Source organism: Rutilus rutilus, assembly GCF_951802725.1.
Source record: "Rutilus rutilus genome assembly, chromosome: 2".
NCBI lineage: Eukaryota > Metazoa > Chordata > Actinopteri > Cypriniformes > Leuciscidae > Rutilus > Rutilus rutilus.
The window spans coordinates 968,185-987,203 of NC_140210.1; the positions used below are offsets into that span (position 1 = coordinate 968,185).

Consider the following 19,019-nt stretch of genomic DNA (forward strand, 5'->3'; position numbering starts at 1 on the left):
ATCATTTTGTCCCTTAAAACTCACCAAAATGACATATTTAAGTGCTTAAAAAAATTATTTCTTCATGTCTTAAAATAGCTTGAATGTAACTCGACACCCTTGCCTCATTAAGTATGCGTGGTTCTATGAATATGCAAATGAGCCCCGCCTCCACTCACTCACTCATCTCATCTCAGAGAAAAAATATAATTTTATGGTCACTTTATCAGTGTATTATCAGCACTATCCAGTTTTCTGTGATTCACGCAAAATCAACAAAAAGTCGCTTCTTTTTTAGTGTGTGATCCTGTATAATTCTGCAACATATTAGGCAAGTATTTGTTTTGGCCAACCGCTAGCTCTCATCCAGATATGAAACATCCGATGCTCTCGCAGATCTGATGAAACATCTCCAGCCAATATATATATACCAGCATCTGCATCACATAGGCATTCATTAGCTTAAGGACAACTAATGCCAACGCAGCGGTTGACTAGCAGAGAGAGAGAGGCGTTCAAGCGGGACACGAGACTCTCAGTAAAACAGGGTGTGACGACCGACAGCATCCACCAACACCAGAGATCACGCTGGGTTTCCTCTCGCCGTCTGGAGGAGCGTGAAGTGGAGCCGTCGACTGTCACTACTTCTCCAAAACATGCCCAACGCCGGTGAAGCAATCGGGTTAAAAATACCAAACCGCCACACAGAGACGTGAAGGCGTTAGGAAACACTCGCACCCAGAACTGCAGCGTGGAAAACATGGATCTGCTCTGTTCTCACACTTATTGATGCGTATTTATGTGCAAAGTTCGCATTCAGAAGATTAGAGTTCTGCCATAATAAAGTTACATTTTGCGACATTATAAAACAATTAAGTAGTTGAGATTTGCTATATATATCTCGAGTGTATTGTATGCATGCGGATAAAGAGTTGAGCAAAGGAACGTGTATTACCACAGTAGGGTGTAAATAATCATTTCTCTTTTTAATGCCAGCAGCGTTTGCCTTAATATATTTTGGCAGAGACTGTGCATGGCCAACTTTAATGTTCAAGAACTGATGTTTGTCTCGCGAGGGATATTTAAGTCTCGTATGAACGTGCGCAGCTGCACTGTGGTTCATACGGAGGAGAAGAGCCAAACACGTGTCCTGGCGGCGCGCCGCGTTTACTGTGCCATACAGAGATTAGATTAGACTGTGTGTGTGTGTGTTCTGCTTTAATCTGAGTCAAAAACAACTCAATGACAGCAGCTCACACACACACACACACACACACTCATTCACTTCATACATGTGTGTGCTGGAACAGCAGAGATGAAGGAAGAGACAACAACAACACACACACAGTGTACAAATACCCCCCCCCCCCCCCACACACACACACACCCCACACAGTGCACAAATAAACACCACACACACACACACACAGAAATGCGTTTGATATGGAAGCCCATTTCCGCCACACAAGGTAAATCTGCTTTGGTAAATCATAATAACATAATAAAAAGCCAAAATTATGCCATAAAGACACAATTTTGACTGTCATAATTTCCACTTTCCACATTAAAAGTCATAAATATGACTTAGTATGTAATAATTTCGACTTTTCATCTCATAAATATGACTTAGTATGCCATAATGTCCCGTTTTAATGTCATAAATATGATTTACAAAAGCATGTTTTTGTTTCCTATGCGACAGAAATGGGATTTCATACTTTTGAAACAATACAAACGTACGATTTCAGATGTCATGTACAGTCAAACAGAAAGCTTCTTTTCAGGGTTTATCATGTTTACATCTGTCAAACCACATGCCAACAGTGAAACTGAGAAGAACACAGAGAACATATGACCGTCTGTCTGTCTGACTATCTGTCTGTCTGCCTGATTATCTGACTATCTGTCCAGGAAGAAAATCACAAGTATTTCTGTTGTTTCAGTCGGAAAGAATGATTTCATATGCATGTTTTACTTGTTGCAGTGCCTGTATAAATGATTTCAGATGCATCTTTTTATGAGTATCGTTTATGAGTCAAGGGCTAAAAGTGTTCTGCTCCTTCTAAACATCCACAGCTGGAACGACACACACACACACACACACACACACACATCTGTCACACCAACTAACTGGGAACATTCCCACAGCCTTCACTAATGTTCTGCATGTACATGTTCAGATAAAACGTTATAATAACACACATAGAACGTTCTAATAACGTTCTGAGAACAACATTTTTACAACATCGATATAATGTCATGTTAATGTTAACCTTCTCGGAATATTACACGTAAACAATCAAAGAATCTTGTGAGTAAAAATACGGTCAGGAGAACGTTGTATCGAAACATTTTGACGTTAAATAAATAACGTTCAATCACGACAAGAAAACTGGACATTGTAATGTTTTAGAAACATTACAAATCACAAATCAGAACATAAATGTGTTATCTGTCACACACCGGACCAGATCTGTGTTTATATACTGGAGGAAAACACACGTTTAACACACGAATAAACACACAAATATCGTGTTGTCGCGCATCTGGATGTGCAGCTATTTGCGTCCAGTCAAGACTTTAAACTAAGCTGAGGCGTCATTCAAACAAATATATGAGTTTTTTTACATTGTAATACGTTCAAATGCTCCATATATATCTCAACTAACAGCTGAATGAGATTATTACACGTTCATTTTGAGTATATTTGTATGAAAATCCACACATTCTCACAATAGACACGCACACTGCGCGCGACCGTGTGATTTCAGTTAGAATGGTCTCGCGCATTAACGTTCGCTTTCATTCGCGCCAGAACTCACCGATTTTTATTTTGACACTCTGGAAAACCCGAAGACCTTCCTCTTCGACCGCCATGCTCGCAGCTCCAGCTCTTTACCGTTTACCGTTCGCTATCCGCCACTGTCCCTCTATCCCTCTATCCCTCTCTCTCTTTCTCTCTCTCTCTCTCTTACGGCGTCGGTGACTCACCGGACTGAAGAGAAGCGCGCGCCGCGACAACACAGCTCCAACGCGAGCAAAGGGGGAGGGGCCTGGAAAGGTTTATCGCGTGCTGATTCGACGACAGCGTGGTTGCGTCATGAAGTGGGCGGGGACTATCACATTACAACCGCGTCTTCAGCGAAAACGTCGCGTCAAAATCTATGGAGGACCAAACCTGCAAAAATTAAAAATGAATGAATAAATTAATTAATTAATGCATAAATAAATACATAAAAAATAGGCCTAAATAAATATACAAATAAATGGAAAAATAAAAAAATAAAAGCAAAAATTTATGAATTAGGGGGAAAAATAATACAAAAACAAATTTGCTTAAAATTAAATCATATTTATTTTATCAAGTCGTTTTTACTCCTTTATTTATTTATTTATTTATTCATTCATTCATTCATTCATTCATTCATTCATTTTTAATTTCTGCAGGGTTGGTCCTGCATAAAAATCAGTTTTCTAGTCGTGTCAAGTTTATTGCAGGTGTTATCCAAATTAGTCATCCTGAAAACACTTACTATAATTGAAAGTCGCAGTTGTCTGTAATTTTTCACACTCAAAACAATTGTCAATACTGTTCCACTTTTGCACTGTTTTCTGAACCACATTCCCAATTTTGGCCTAATATCATGTAATTTTACTTTCAAAAATAAAAGTTGCTGCCTTAAATTCTTAAGTACAATCAACTTGAATGATTGTCATGATTTAAGTCATTGTAACTTAAATTACATTAAAATGAGTTGAATCGTGTATAACTTATAAAAAAAACTTATTTTGTTAAAATAAGTTAAAGCAATGTGAAAAAAACAACATTTCTTGTCATCGTATATTTTTTTACAGTGTACCAAATTAACCAACTTGCACTTGCCCCATCAATGTCACATTGATATTTCATTCAGACATTCAGAAATAACATTTTCATAACTTAACCCTCTGTGCTCTTCGTGTGTCGGTTCCTGCTCTTTTATTTTTATTTTATTTTTGTCAAGGAAATGAATGTACTATATTTTAGTTTGATAATGTTTTTTATTTAATATTTTGTATTTTGATGGGATTTATTTATACTAAATTATATTCACTCTGTATTTATAATCCATTTATTCACTTTTTGAGCATAGACCTGAAAATTAAATGTCCAACTTAAACTGTCTAAATCTTGACCGCTTTAGAGCGACAGACTGGAGTTTGATCTCTTTTCAAAGACGACACTTGGCAGATTATTGCTGAAGTGAAAAAAGTTTTAAAAAGTGAACTTAAAAAAAGTAACATCACAAAATCAAAGCTATAAATCTTAAACAAGTTGTGTTCGAAAGTTGAGGTTGATATCTGAGGAAACGAGCGTTCAGTGAGAGTGTGTTCGGCTGCAGTACCAAACGCGTCCACTAGAGGAAACTCGTCTCCCATTCATTTCCAATGCGCGAGGAGCACAATGTGACTTTTTTCAGGACCATTTAACCTTTCCGAATCATGTCCATGAATTTTTTATGAACCTTTACCAAGTTTCGTACCATTCCGATGAAGTAAAAAATTCAACAACAACAAAAAAAAAACGTAAAACTAAGAACACCAGATGGAATAAAGTCACATGTGAGGTTTAGTGATGCGACTGAAATCTCTTGGTTGTGAAGAGAAAGAGTGAAGTTTTAGCTGTGAAACAGATCTCATGTCAAGCGTCCGTTCCAGCTACAGTATAAACGTCAGATTTGTCCCTGAGCCTCTTACTGAAGGATAATGAAGTTGTGGGTGATGTTTTAATGACCCTGAAGCTGGTCTTATCCGGAGCTGTCGGGCCTCGATCCTGTGGGCTTTACTGGCCTAATTGTTTGGCTTAAGCTCATTGAAGTGTTTGGCTGATTCGCCATGGATGCTTCATCTTCCAGTGTTTGTCAGCAGTGAAGAGGAAGATGCTGAGAGCGGGCTGTTGTTGCCTCCATCAGGTGTCCGTGTGTGACCCGGTGTGTGACCCGGTGTGTGTGTGACCCGGTGAAGCGCAGTGACGTCTGCATGTTTGCATGGCTGGATTGATAGACTTCTGGAGCATCATCATGCTTTGACGCATATACAAACATTCTGAAACAAACAATACTTTGTTACAAGCTCCAGCCACATGCAAATATCACAGCACAGGTTGCAAGCGAAAGGAGCGTGCGTTTATACACACACACACACACACACACACACACACACTCACACACACAGAGCAGCGTGTGACGGGGGCGATGTAACCGTCTATTGATGCTTTATTTTAGTAAAAACACAGCTGACTACGCCCTGTGGTAAACCACAAGTGTGTGTGTGTGGGTGTGTGAGTGAGAGAGAGAGAGAGAGTGAGTGAGTTTGTGTGTGTGTGAGAGTGTGTGTGTGTGTGTGTTTCTATCCCGGCGGGGACTTACACCTGAATGCACACATGGGGACTCGTGTCACTGTGGACATAAATTGAGGAAACAAGCTTATAAATCATAAAGAATGAGTTTTTTTGAAAATGTAAAAAGTTTTGTGTGACGGGTAGGAGTGTGTGAGTGTGTGTGTGTGTGTGTGTGTGTGTGTGTGTGTGTGTGTGTGTGTGTGTGTTTAATGTGTGCTGTATAACGGATGGAGATGCTCAACAGTGCTTTAATTTCACTCTCAAGCCAAAGAAACAGATGAACTTGAAATAGCTGTTCACACACACAGGATTATAGTGTCGGAGCTGGAAACACCTCTGGATCCAGGAGAGGGATACAGCATGATCCATATGGAGATTAGCATGAGCAATAAAGCGGATCTCTGGATAGAATGAGGAATGTCCTCAATAAAACACATTCAAATTAAATGCAGAAAAACTCAGCAGTAAAATCCATATTCATAAAGCCTCCATTGCGCTGCTGCTTTAATATGTTTCTATAATCACTTCTGTCCCAGATTCTCACATTAACACACACACACACACACACACACACACACTTTATTTCCTTCTCTTACACTGCGTGCTGTGGTAATTTGACTGCATTGTTGTAGTAATTGAGCAGTTTGTTTGCATAAACTGCACAATATATTGCAGATAGCATGCAGAACTAGCCGATGTCCACTAATAATAACTCATTAGTGGAACATTAAAGCCATCTAGTGGTTGTTGAACACATTTTAGCCACATTAATACACATCCCTAGATAGTAAGCAGTGCCCAGCACAAATAACAGAAATATGTTGTAAGAATGGTTCCCATTAAGTTTTAAAAGTGTTATTTTTGAATGTTCTCTGCAATTTGCAAACGTCAAAGGACGTCAAAACGTCATGGGAACGTTCAAAGAACATTCAAAAGTAACAAGTAAAACATTAGATGAACTAAAACGTTCCGTGGACGATGTATAGGCTAAATAATGTTTTGAGAGATATCTTTACTCTAATGTTATGTTGGAAGAGCGTTTGTTCGTAACTTTGAGAGAGCGTTCTGATAACGTTCCCCGTTAGCTGGGACCTTTTATATTCCTATTTAAGGTTATAAATTAACGAGTGACATTATTCTGTAATAATAAACCACTGTGAAATTGAGTGTGTTACTGCGCCTTTAAGAAAGTCGCTCCGTTCTCGCGCACATTGTGTCGATAATATACCGGTCCGTCGCGGTCGCTGTCGCGTTGTGTTTTCATCCTCGTTCTGCACGGTCATGTCTGTTCATTCCGCTGAAGATCCGTTCCCGTTCCATGGGCTACTTCCGAAAAAAGAGACCGGCGCTGCCTCGTTCCTCACCAAGTTCCCGGAATACGATGGCCGAGGGGTGCTCATCGCGATCCTCGACACCGGGGTGGACCCAGGGGCCCCGGGTATGCAGGTAAATCGAGCCCGCGGCTTCGGCTCAGCACTAGGCCGCACTGGGTTTTACTCCCGTTTAAGGGTCCACAGACACTGGACGGCACCGGAACTCCCGTGTCATTATTTAAACACTGAAGCACTAACATATCCGAAGCCAATTAAGCTGATAAAGTCTGCAAAACACATAAACGGCGTGTTTGAAAGGGCAAGCTGTGTCATCCTCATCAATGGCAATGACTTACAAAGAAGCACCACGGCTGTACTATAGGATCTCAGACATGTATTGTGGGATTTGTGAGGTATATGATTTGGTAGATACAATTATGAGTTAATGTGGTATTAATGTGTCATGTCAGACATCACAGAGACATTGTATTCTATATGATAATGGCTGTTTCCAAGCCTACATAGACAGCAGATTAGCCTTTGCTCCAGGATGCTGGCTAGATAGGGCACAGGCCTCCAAATACCAGCATTATATAAGCAGCCAGTGAGAAAATTGATATTATAAATATTAAAAGTATTACATGGTTATGTTTTTTTCTACTTACTGTTGTACTGTGTTGTTATGTGTTTTATTGTTATGTATAAATATAGTAGGCTATATATTCATTTAGATTTCATTCATTCATTCTAATCAATGTATTTATTTAGTTACTTATTTTCTATTATTATTTTTACTTGCATCAATTTATTTATTTATTTTAATTGTTTTTGTTTAATTATTTTAATCAAATGTTTTATTCAATTAATTTAAATCTTAATGTATTCATTTATTATTTATTTAAATAAATAATATTAAAATATATTTATTTATCAATTTAATTTAATGTTATTTTTAATATTTACATTTTTACACTGCTTTTCTTATTTTTATTTATGTATTTAAATTATTTGTGTATCAAAGGTTTTTATTTAAATTAGGCTACCTTAATTTAAATCTTAAGTATTCTTTTATTATTTATTTAAATAAAGTTATATATTTTTTTTAAACATTTTTAGCTCTTATTTTTTTTAATTACATTTTATGAATTTATTTTAATCAATTTTGTAATCAAATGCATACATTTATTATTATAATTTTTTAATAAAATTATTGATTCAAATTTTTTTTAATATTAATCACATTTATTTATTTTTATTTTTATTTTTACGGTTCTACGCTGTTCTTCCCCCTGTTTAAAGCATCCCTGTAAGAGGATCCAGCAGCTGTTTACACACACACACACACACACACACACACACACACACACTCAACTGTCAGCTGTTCTAGTTGTTCACTACTGAGGGAATCATGTGACGTGCATGTCTTGTTTCTGTCTGTCACATGTAACGCTCATTCAGCAACACTGGGGATCATGTGTTCTCCACGAGCTCTCTCAGCGTCTGAGCTTTCAGACGCATCTCTTCACGTAAGCTGATCTGATTTGTCTGATTCGTCAGATCACCACAGACGGCAAACCCAAGATCGTGGACATCATCGACACGACGGGCAGCGGAGACGTGAACATGTCCAGCGTGGCGGAGCTGAAGGACGGGGCCGTGACCGGGCTAACGGGACGAACGCTCAAAGTGAGACCCTTATTCTGCACACTTATGTCTCATATTCATATCCGTCACACCTCAGATGCTCGGGTTACTGAAACTATATCAATAACATGTTTGGGTCTCATTTTTCACCCTAAAATCAAAAGAAAGAAAATCTATCTTTATTTAGGATTTTGTTTGGTCTGTTTTGTCACAGAGTGGAAATTGCTCTGGGATCATATTCATATCCATAAATGCATGCTCATGCACGTCGACACGAACACAGAATTGAACACATTTCCATTATTGCACAATAATAATAATATTTCAGAAGGTTATTCAAAACTATCAGGTAAAATGGTGCCATGGACTAATAAAAAAAAATAGCATGGTTTAAAATAATGCGAATATTATTATTTTTTTATTAGTGTGAAATATGAGTCGAACGTGTTTGTGTGATTCCGCCTCTGTGTGTTGATGTAGTGCTTCAGTGAGTCTAAAGGTTTTCCTGTTTCTCTTCAGATCCCGGATGACTGGGAGAATCCGTCTGGGAAATATCACGTCGGAATAAAGAACGCTTATGATTTTTTCCCTAAAGCTCTGAAGGAGAGGATACAGGTAATGGCTCGAGCTGATGGCGTGTGCATGTTGGGCTGGGAATCGGATGCTTGTCCTAAAATGTAAATTTCGATTCCTCTTATGGATTCCTCTGTGTGCATCTCAAGATGACTTTAAACCGTTCGAGCGCGAGACGGATTTCAGAGCAGGCGTGTGTATATTGGGCATATTGGGCAGCTCTTAAAGTGACAGCAGCCTAATACTCCTGCAGTCTCTATAATAACACAACAAAAAACAATGAGTAAATTCACTGGTTCTAGACTGAATAACTTTTGTAAGTATATTTTTATTAATAAAGTGCAGTGTTATTTTACATTTGATTACAGTTTCTGTACCTGTAAATCTTAAAACACTGTTTATTTCAATCGTATCTTTGTTCAGTTGTAGCTAATTGCTAATTCTTCATTTGTTCTTTTTTTATTTCTGAGTGCGTATTGTCTTTAATAATGCTTTACATGTATATTAGTTAGGCTAGTTGTTTTTCTGTGGTAGCCTTAGCCTATTTTTAAACCACTTTCCTTGCATAACTGTTGATTTTTGTTCACGATACTCAGCTACAATTAAATGTTTTGCAATAAGACTAAATGTAAATGATATCTAATTTTTATGTTTTTTTTATGTTTTTTTTTAATGTTTTTGGAATCGAAAATTAGGAATCGATAAGAATTGGAATCGAAACTGGAATCGGAATCATTAAAATGCAAACGATACCCGACCCTGTGTGCATGTGCTGACCTCAAACAAACGCATGATGATGCTGATGATGATGATGATGATGATGTTCACTCATGATATTCCCGTGTGTGCGGTTCAGAAAGAGCGTAAGGAGAAGCTGTGGGACCCGGCGCACCGATCGGCTCTCGCTGAGGCCAGCCGGAGGATAGAAGAGTTCGACCAGACTCACCCGAACCCCTCTCAGGTCAGACTCTTCTACTGATGCTGCACACATGAGGAATACATTTAACCTTCATCCTTCCCTTTTTTTTTTTTTTTTTTTTATTACTAGATTTGATCAATAAATAAATGGTTAATAGGTTTTGTAATAATATAATAAATAGGTAATAAATAATTTAAGCACATTCCTCACATTCTTTCAACTTAAATTCAAAATAACTCACAATTTCATCCATAACCCTTTTAATTCAGCTCTAAATATCTTACATTGTGTGTCTTTGACCTCTTGTGGAAATAAAATAATAATATAAGATGATATTTGATGACTCTAGATGGGCTTATATCTCTATATGGAGTAAATGAGCTGTTCCTCTGGGTCCTAAAGCCAGTTTCTCTTCAGTGTGCATCAGATACACATGTAGACATTATACAATCATTTTATGGTAAAGTTTGAGCATTTTTAGTTTGAATTTTGAGCATTTTTAGGTGTTTCTATGTGAACTGAAGCATTCCTCACATCCCATTCATTCCTAAGGGGTCAAATTGACCCGTGAATGAAGGATTTGTTACTTTTATAAATTTCAACCACAAAACTCCTCGAATCCATTAAAAAAATGTTTTTGTGTATTCGTGGTTCAAGTGCAACAAAAGACCTGTGGTCTTGGGCTGCGTTCCAGTCCACTTCTAGACACGCACTTTTGAACTTCCCTAAGCGCTTAGCCTCGGGATAATCCCTGCCGCCATTTTGAAGTGCGTTCGTGAAGTGGACGAGGGAAGTTTATATGGACAGACCCTCGATTCTGAGTCTACTTCATGTGTACACTTCAGGCAGCTCCATGTACCACAATGCAACACGATTGTGACGTCAAAGTATTCTGCGTTTAATTTACCCCACCACAAACAACTCTGATATATTAATTATTTAAAAATTTTTTTTTAAACAACTCAAACACGCCTATAAACATATAGAATGCTTCATTAAACAATTTCGTAAGGAAAAAAATAAATAATAAATGAAGCCCATAGTGGATTGTAAGTGATCAAGGGCTTAGCATGTTCCAGTTCAGCCAGTAGTGGGCACTCATGCAACGTAAGCAATGACGTACATCCGAGTGAACGAGACGGAGGGAAGTTAGTGAGTGAAGGGAACACAGCCTTGGACTCCTGATAAACCCGAGGGAAGGATGAACTGGCAGGAAAGTGAAGTTGCGCTGGTCTTTTCTCCTCTATTGTGCCGTATATCCGAGCGAAACGCTTCTGGAACAAGAACACATGTGGGCGGGGCTTGATTGTGTCTGTGGGGAATTGATTGGATGGTTGTGGTTTTCTATTGGCTGATCTCATGTGAGTGACAGGTTATAGCCCCGCCCTCGTCATCAGAGAAGAGAAGAGATGCTGCAAGAGGAACTGATTCTGATTCTGAATGATGTTCATGGAAAAATCATTAAAATAAACGATATTCCATAAATATAAAAAAAAAGTGTCAAATGTGTGTGTGTGTGTGTGTGTGTTCAGCTGGAGAAACTGCAGAGGGAGGAGCTACAGTGTCACGTGGAGCTGTTGGGAACCCTGGAGAAGAAGTACAGCGACCCAGGGCCGGTTTACGACTGCGTGTCGTGGCACGACGGCGTCACATGGAGGTCAGAACACACACAGCTAAACTGTAAAGCTGCTGTGAAACAATCTGTATTGTTAAAGCGCTGGATAAATGAAGGGGACTCGACTTGACGTGTGTGTGTGTGTCAGGGCTGTGGTGGACACGTCTGAGACCGGAGAGCTGTCGTCCTGCACCGTGCTGAGCTCGTACCGAGAGAAACAGGAGTACGCCACGCTGGGAACCGCAGAGATGCTCAACTACTCGCTGAACATCTACGACGAGGGAAACACGCTGTGTATCGTCACTAGCGGAGGTGAGAGTGATGACAGCGACACCGCGCCTCGTTCATAACCCGCGCACAGATCAGGACGCCGCTATACACACATCACATCAAACATACTTTACTGTCCCTGATAGGGGAGTTTGTAATGGATACAAATAAACAGACTTCACTAATTCATGATACGCATACGTTGTGATTTATAATAACTAGAGCTGGGCAACGATTAATCACATCCAAGATAAACGTCTGTGTTTACATAATCACTGTGTGTGTGTGTGTATAATTATTTTGTGTATATATAAATAAACACAAATTACCTATTAATTGTAATTTAAGTGAAATTACTGAACTTAAATATACAAGCTTAATAAAAATTATCATTTGGCTTGTATATAATATATATATTTTTTTTAATACAAAATGATCATTCTAGAAGAAAAGATGGCACTCAGAGGCTTTTGCATCTGAACTCTTCATATATAAGTGTATACATGCGAATATGCACGTGTGTTTATTTATATATACACAAAATAATTATACACACACACACACACACAGTGATTATGTAAACACAGATGTTTATCTTGGATGCGATTAATCGTTGCCCAGCTCTAATAAAAACAGTTGATGGGAGAATCAACAACGATGTTGATTTGACGGCGGATGAAGGAAAACCTAATCATAAATACAGTGCATGTTCACAATAACAGTCTAAATACATAAAATAATGATTTAAACTCTGTTTTACATCTGATATAGTCATTTAGATGAAATATGCCCTTCTCATTAATGGACTTAAGCACTTAAATTACATGAAATCATTACCGAGAAGGTACACAATTTTTTTTAATATTGTAATAAATAGAAATATTAGTAGTGTGTGTGCTGCTGTCGAACACTGCTGTGTGTTAATGTTTGCTCAGCACATGATAACAGCAGAACTCGTGCTCTGAGGAAATATCTACACGCAAATAATGATCAATAAGGCCAATCTGTCTCCATTAAAAATATAAAGCAATTAAAAACACTAATTGGCCAGTGGAAAAGATTGAGAAAAACTTTTGTAAGGCCACTAAATCACTTTTAGCAATGTAATGTGACGCACATCTGCATCTCATATTTTCCTAATGTCTTGCACCGTTAAACATGATATAGCGTGGATGATTATGCATATGCAGATGAGGATATGCCTAGTAAAACGAGGCGTTGTTAGCTCATATATGGTTATTTTTCGGGGTGCAGACGCATGTGGGCACAGTACATCGCTGACGGGGTTATGAAGGGAATTTAGGCGTACGCACAGTTTTATAAGTGTGAATATTATATGCCGGATGCCATTTTTGGCTTTCAGGCGCACGTACACTTTTAGTAAAGACCCTACACACAGATTTATAAGCGAGACCCCAGATGTCTGTGCGTTCTATGTGTTTTTATGCTGTTTTCCACTACAGTATCTTCTAGAAAAGCTAGAGTTGCATCAGTCCTTCATGGAAAGCATGTGTAAGTGATGATTGAGAGTCTGCACACTGATGTGTGTGTGTGTGTGTGTGTGTGTGTGTGTGTGTGTGTGTGTGTGTGTGTGTGTGTGTTTGCAGGAGCTCACGGGACACACGTGGCCAGCATCGCAGCGGGACACTTCCCCGAGGAGCCCGAGCGCAACGGCGTGGCCCCGGGAGCCCAGATCCTGGCGCTGAAGATCGGAGACACACGCCTCAGCACTATGGAGACCGGCACCGGCCTCATACGAGCTGTAAGAGACACCTGTCAATCATCATCACATCACGAGTGACATCATCAAGAACTATTGAAGCAGGGTTACTTTAGTGCAGAGATGGCAAAAGTACTCACTTCCCGTACTCAAGTAGAGGTGCAGATACTTGTGTTAAAAAATACTGATTTAATTTCCTTACTCAAGTACAAAGTACAGGCTTGGAAATTTCACTTAAAGTATAAAAGTAAAAGTAGCCTATGCAAAGCTACCTGGACCCCACTGATGTCACTCAGTGCAAGCTGAGGAACTGAAGCGGAAATGGGAAAAAGGTTCTTTATGTGCCGTCGCCTACATGTGAAACGGATGTCTGCCAGTAGAAACATCACATATATGATTACTGTGACAGAGACTGGGACTCCAGTATTCACACATCCAGTTTCTCTTTTTTAATCTTCCCCTAAACATTTAAAGGAATCTGTGTGTGTGTGTGTGTGTGTGTGTGTGTGTGTGTGTGTGTGTGTGCGCTCAAATATGGCTTCTGGAAAGCAAATAAAGGATAAAATCTGAATTGCTAAACACACATTAATGAAGAGGTTCCCCATAGTTTTAGAGTTACAGTGAACAGCCACTAGATGGCAGCAGCGTACCAGAAATGAGCTGACAGCTGGTGCATCTTTGAACATGATAATAAATGCAATAGTTCAGGTTCATCATTTTTACAATTGAAGTGCTATAAAAGTTGGAGAAATTACAAATTCAATGTGCATTGTATTAAAAAAATCTTTATTGATATGCAAATAGACCATAAAAATGGCATGTGATGAATGCCCTCAGATCTGCAGATGTGCTTGGATTTGTCCTGAATCCCTTCAAGACCTTGAGCAACTAGGGTATACACACCTTCTGTATAGTGTAACGTGTCATAGCGTAATTGTGTGTAGGACAGTGAGTGAGTTAAAAAACGTGTGTGTGTGTGTGTGTGTGTCACTGTGTGTGGGATGGATTTGCCGCGAATGAATCTGTCGTCTTGTAGTGGTGCGGCGGATATTCCCATCCGATTAGACTGAATTCGGTATTGATGACGCAAAAAATAATAACGGTAACTCCACTGAAATTATTTGAAACTAAAGTAACGAGCCAATTTTGTAAAATGTAAGGAGTAGAAAGTGCCGATATTCCTGTTAAAAATGTAAGGAGTAAAAGTACAAAGTCGGCACAAAAATAAATAGTAAAGTAAAAATATCTGAAAAATCTACTTGAGTACATCGTTACTTCCCATCTCTGCTGTAGTGTTGTTAACATGCTGGTACAGTGGTTTTAGGGAACCTTTTTTTTTGTTGTTGTCTTGAGTCATTATTTGAATATATTTCTATTTTATTTGAGTTTTAGTGGTTTAGTACTTCGTCGGACTTGTTTTATCTCTATATTTCAAATTTTCGTTCAAGTTTATGTTTAAAAAAAAAATCATATATAAAGTTAGTGTTATATTACATTAAGAACTGTCTCAAACTGGGTTTCATGGACATGTTTAGAGAGAAAATGTAAAGAGAAGCAAATAAAAATAAGTTTTAACTAAATAAATTTGAATAAAGTAAACAATTCAAATAAATAATCACAATTTTAATTAAATAAATAAAAATAATACATTTATAAAGTTAATTGATTGAATAAATGATTAAATAAATAAATTTGATAGAACTAAATGAAATAAAATGATCACAATTATTGATTTAAATATAAATAAGAAAAACAGTGTGTAAATATTATATATATATATATATATATATATATATATATATATATATAAAAGAGAGATTGGACCAAGTAAATAACTAAACAATTTGATTAAAATAAATACATGAAATTTGATTAAAATAAATAATAAATGGATACATTTGATTAATGTCATTTGATTAAAATGAATAAAATAGATCTATCTTTAAACTCAAAGATATAATATAATAGTCACATTAAATGTGTCTGAATGTCATGCATTAGATACAAAATATCAAAACAAGGGTGTCCTTTATTTTAAAGAGAAATGTTGATAATACGATTCACACATTCACTAAAACTCACCAAAACACGGCGAGACGAAGGACAGGAGAAACTATCCTGCAGATACAGACTCTTGATCATTCACATGTTTATAAATGTATCGCGGTTGCTTTATTGATTGTGTTATATATATTTGTTTATTTTTTGCAGATGATTGAGGTCGTAAACTACAAGTGTGATCTTGTGAACTACAGTTACGGCGAGGCGACGCACTGGCCAAACTCAGGGTGAGCTTCTGATCACACACACACACACACACACAGCTGGTCGTCGGATTCTTCAAGTAACTAGTTGCTCCTAACGCTGCGGCCACACCACAAGATATCCGATCTCTCCCCTTCCAACATTCCTAAATGAAGTCCCGATTATGTTGATGGCTGCACAGATTATCTTATCAGGATGGATATGAACACCAGAAATGTGATTTTCAAAAGCTCTGATTGGGGGATTTAAACTCTTGAGATCTGGCAACCGCACGCGTGAACATCAGACATGTGTCCGAGTGCGGTCCTGTTTATCCTGAAGTCTCGAGAGATGTGGCGAGATTTCCCGGTGTCACAGTCGGGACTCTGGGTGTAAATCTGTCCGTGTGTGTGGTGTGTTGTCGTCTACACATCGCGGCACAACACACACTATAGGAGCAAAGCGGTTAAATCTAGGATTATTTGTCCTCATGTTTGTAGTCTCTCACATTTTGAAAATCTTATAAGCAGGGTTCCCACGGCTCCTTGAAATCCTAGGAAGTTTGAAAAAATTCAAGGCCCTGGAAAGTTTTAAAAAAATAAAATAAACACACATATGGTGTTATGCTTGTTTCCGCCACAGGGTGAACAATAAAAAAGGCAATTGCGACTTTTTATCTCAGAATTACGCGATATAAAGTCGCAATTGCGTGTTATAAAGTCAGAATTATGAGATATAAACTCACAATTGCGAGAAATATACTTGAAATTCTGACTTTTTTTTTCTCAGAATTGCATGTTTATATCTCACAATTCTGACTTTATGATATGCAATTGCGTGATATAAAGTCAGAATTGCGAGATATAAACTTTTCTGAGGTAAAAAAAAAAAAGTCCTTAGAATTGGACTTTATATCTCACAATCCTGAGAAAAGATGTCAGAATTGCGTGACATAAACTCGCAATTATGTGTTATAAAGTCGCAATTCTGAGAAATAAAGTCAGAATTGTGAGATAAAAAGTTGCAATTATCTTTTAAAATGTTTTATTCTGTGGCGGAAACAAGCTTCAGTAGTTATGGGTCCTTGAAAGTGCTTGAATTTATTCCATATTATTCCCTCCGGTCCACTAATGTGTTATTCCGCCAACACTTCGTGGCCTGTGCGCACTAGCTTGCTTGATTTACGCTAGTTACGCGCATTTAATCGCTACAGTAAGTGTTTCCCGCGTGAGGTGCTTTGTTGTACGTTGCCATGACGTTCACGCGTGTACGAAACTACTACGATGGAACCTCAGTGTTTGTTGTCGGACACAACAGACGTGTCCCCACATTAAGTCCTTGAGTTTGAGGGTATCGGACCTGGAAAGTCCTTGAAAGGTCCTTGAATGTGAAGTGAACCGAGGTGTGGGAACATGTTTTGGTGTGGCCCCAGCATGAGAAGCTCTGATCTGGTGCTCAGGAACATCTCCTCGACTCTGCTTGTTCCTCAGGAGAATCTGTGAGGTCATCACGGAGGCGGTGCAGAAGTACAACGTTCTGTTTGTGTCGAGCGCTGGGAATAACGGCCCGTGTTTGTCCACCGTGGGCTGTCCCGGAGGAACCACCAGCAGTGTGATCGGTACGGGCATGTTTTCACAGTACATATCACTTCATCGCGTTTAATATAACTAGACAACGTTTTTTTATTCAACTGAATTAAAAAAGAACAAATAATAATTAGCTATCGCAACAAAAGCTACAACTGAACAAAGATACGATTTAAATAAACAGTGTTTTAAGATTTTCAGGGACAGAAACTGTTATCAAATGTAAAATAACATTTTTATAAATGAAATATACATTACAAATATAGTTACAAAAGTTATTCAGTCAAGAACCGGTGAATTTACTCTCTGTCTCTGTCTTCTGTTTGATCAGTGTTATTATAGAGACGGCTGCAGGAATATTAGGCTGCTGTCACTTTAAGAGCTGCACAGATACACGTGTGTGTGTGTGTGTGTGTGTGTGTGTGTGTGTGTGTGTGTGTGTGTGTGTGTGTGCAGCACTGAAAACAGCACACGAGTCGTCTCACGCTTGGTTTAAAGTCATATTGAAATGCTCACAAAGGAATCGATAAGAGGAATCGAAATTTTAACTATAACAAGTATCCGATTCCAGAATTGTGATTCCCAACCCTACTTGATGACAGCATTGCTGCTGATGTAATGTCAATAATGATGATGATGATGTGTAATGAGCTCTGACCTGATGACCCTGATGTGCAGGTGTGGGCGCTTACGTGACGCCGGACATGATGGTGGCCGAATACTCGCTGAGAGAGAAGCTCCCCCCGAACCAGTACACGTGGTCGTCGCGCGGGCCCAGCACTGACGGCGCTCTGGGCGTTAGCATTAGCGCTCCCGGCGGAGCCATCGCCTCCGTCCCCAACTGGACGCTCCGCGGCACACAGCTCATGAACGGCACCTCCATGTCCTCGCCCAACGCCTGCGGGGGAATCGCTCTCGTGCTCTCAGGTGCCGACACACACCGCTTTACATCTCATCATATTTCATGCTTTCATTTTACTTTATTATCTTAATATTTCAGTTAAAATTGACATTTTTGTGGTTTAGCATTTTTTAAATGTACTTTTATTTGTATATTTTCAATTTTTCATATTTAATTTTATATTATTTTATATAAAAATGATTTTTTTTATATATAAAATTAAATATATATAAAACTGAGTGAGTCATTGAATCATTCATTAAACTCATTTGTTTAAAAGGCGGATTCGTTCAGTAGTGAAGCTCCACTGTTCCGCTCTAAGGCGTAGAAAAGTTCATTTGGAAATGTTTGTTGTCAAAATAAAGTAGAAGAGAACTAACCTGACAATAGTTTTGTTTAAAATGCAACTCAAAATGTTAACTTGTGTATTGAACTGTTTTAAGAAATCAAAAGACTGAACACTTAAAAGTTACTTTAAAGCAAGAACTGATGAGAATGTAAATGTGTAGCTTGAAATGCAATGTTAGTCACTTTGGATAAAAGCCTCTGCCAAATGCAGAAATGTAAACAATAGTTACAATATTATGCATATTGCACAGCCCTAGCTCATGAACTTGTACTGTAAATGCTTATGTGTGTGTGTGTGTGTGTGTGTGTGTTTGGCAGGTTTGAAGCAGAACGGCGTGCGTCCGACAGTGCCGGCGGTGCGGCGAGCTCTGGAGAACACGGCTCTTAAAGTGGATGATATCGAAGTGTTTGCACAGGGTCACGGCATCATTCAGGTACTGAGACCACAGGACGTGCTCGTCTTCACGCATCATGACTGTGTTCATAAGAGTCTTGTGCAGAGCATTATATCTTTTAATATGAAGTTC

General features: G+C 38.5%; 2 protein-coding genes across 7 annotated transcripts in view; one reads left to right on the forward strand and one right to left on the reverse strand.

The window, feature by feature from the left end:
- Window positions 1-2,975, reverse strand: part of rasa3 (RAS p21 protein activator 3) — a 52,842-nt gene extending 49,867 nt beyond the window's left edge. For 3 of the 4 annotated variants that reach the window (XM_084399364.1, XM_084399362.1, XM_084399361.1), the window contains exon 1: window positions 2,802-2,974. In XM_084399364.1, the coding sequence (XP_084255490.1) occupies window positions 2,802-2,856 (55 nt within the window). In that variant the 5' untranslated portion in view covers window positions 2,857-2,974. Of the gene's footprint in view, window positions 1-2,801 lie in introns of all 4 variants that reach the window. The other variant, XM_084399363.1, reaches the window with a different exon arrangement.
- A 3,532-nt stretch (window positions 2,976-6,507) lies between these two features.
- Window positions 6,508-19,019, forward strand: part of tpp2 (tripeptidyl peptidase 2) — a 38,793-nt gene continuing 26,281 nt past the window's right edge. For 2 of the 3 annotated variants that reach the window (XM_084399393.1, XM_084399394.1), the window contains exons 1-11: window positions 6,559-6,805; window positions 8,230-8,358; window positions 8,836-8,931; window positions 9,746-9,850; window positions 11,341-11,465; window positions 11,572-11,735; window positions 13,301-13,455; window positions 15,625-15,701; window positions 17,148-17,275; window positions 17,922-18,170; window positions 18,811-18,926. In XM_084399393.1, the coding sequence (XP_084255519.1) occupies window positions 6,641-6,805; window positions 8,230-8,358; window positions 8,836-8,931; window positions 9,746-9,850; window positions 11,341-11,465; window positions 11,572-11,735; window positions 13,301-13,455; window positions 15,625-15,701; window positions 17,148-17,275; window positions 17,922-18,170; window positions 18,811-18,926 (1,509 nt within the window). In that variant the 5' untranslated portion in view covers window positions 6,559-6,640. Of the gene's footprint in view, window positions 6,806-8,229; window positions 8,359-8,835; window positions 8,932-9,745; window positions 9,851-11,340; window positions 11,466-11,571; window positions 11,736-13,300; window positions 13,456-15,624; window positions 15,702-17,147; window positions 17,276-17,921; window positions 18,171-18,810; window positions 18,927-19,019 lie in introns of all 3 variants that reach the window. The other variant, XM_084399395.1, reaches the window with a different exon arrangement.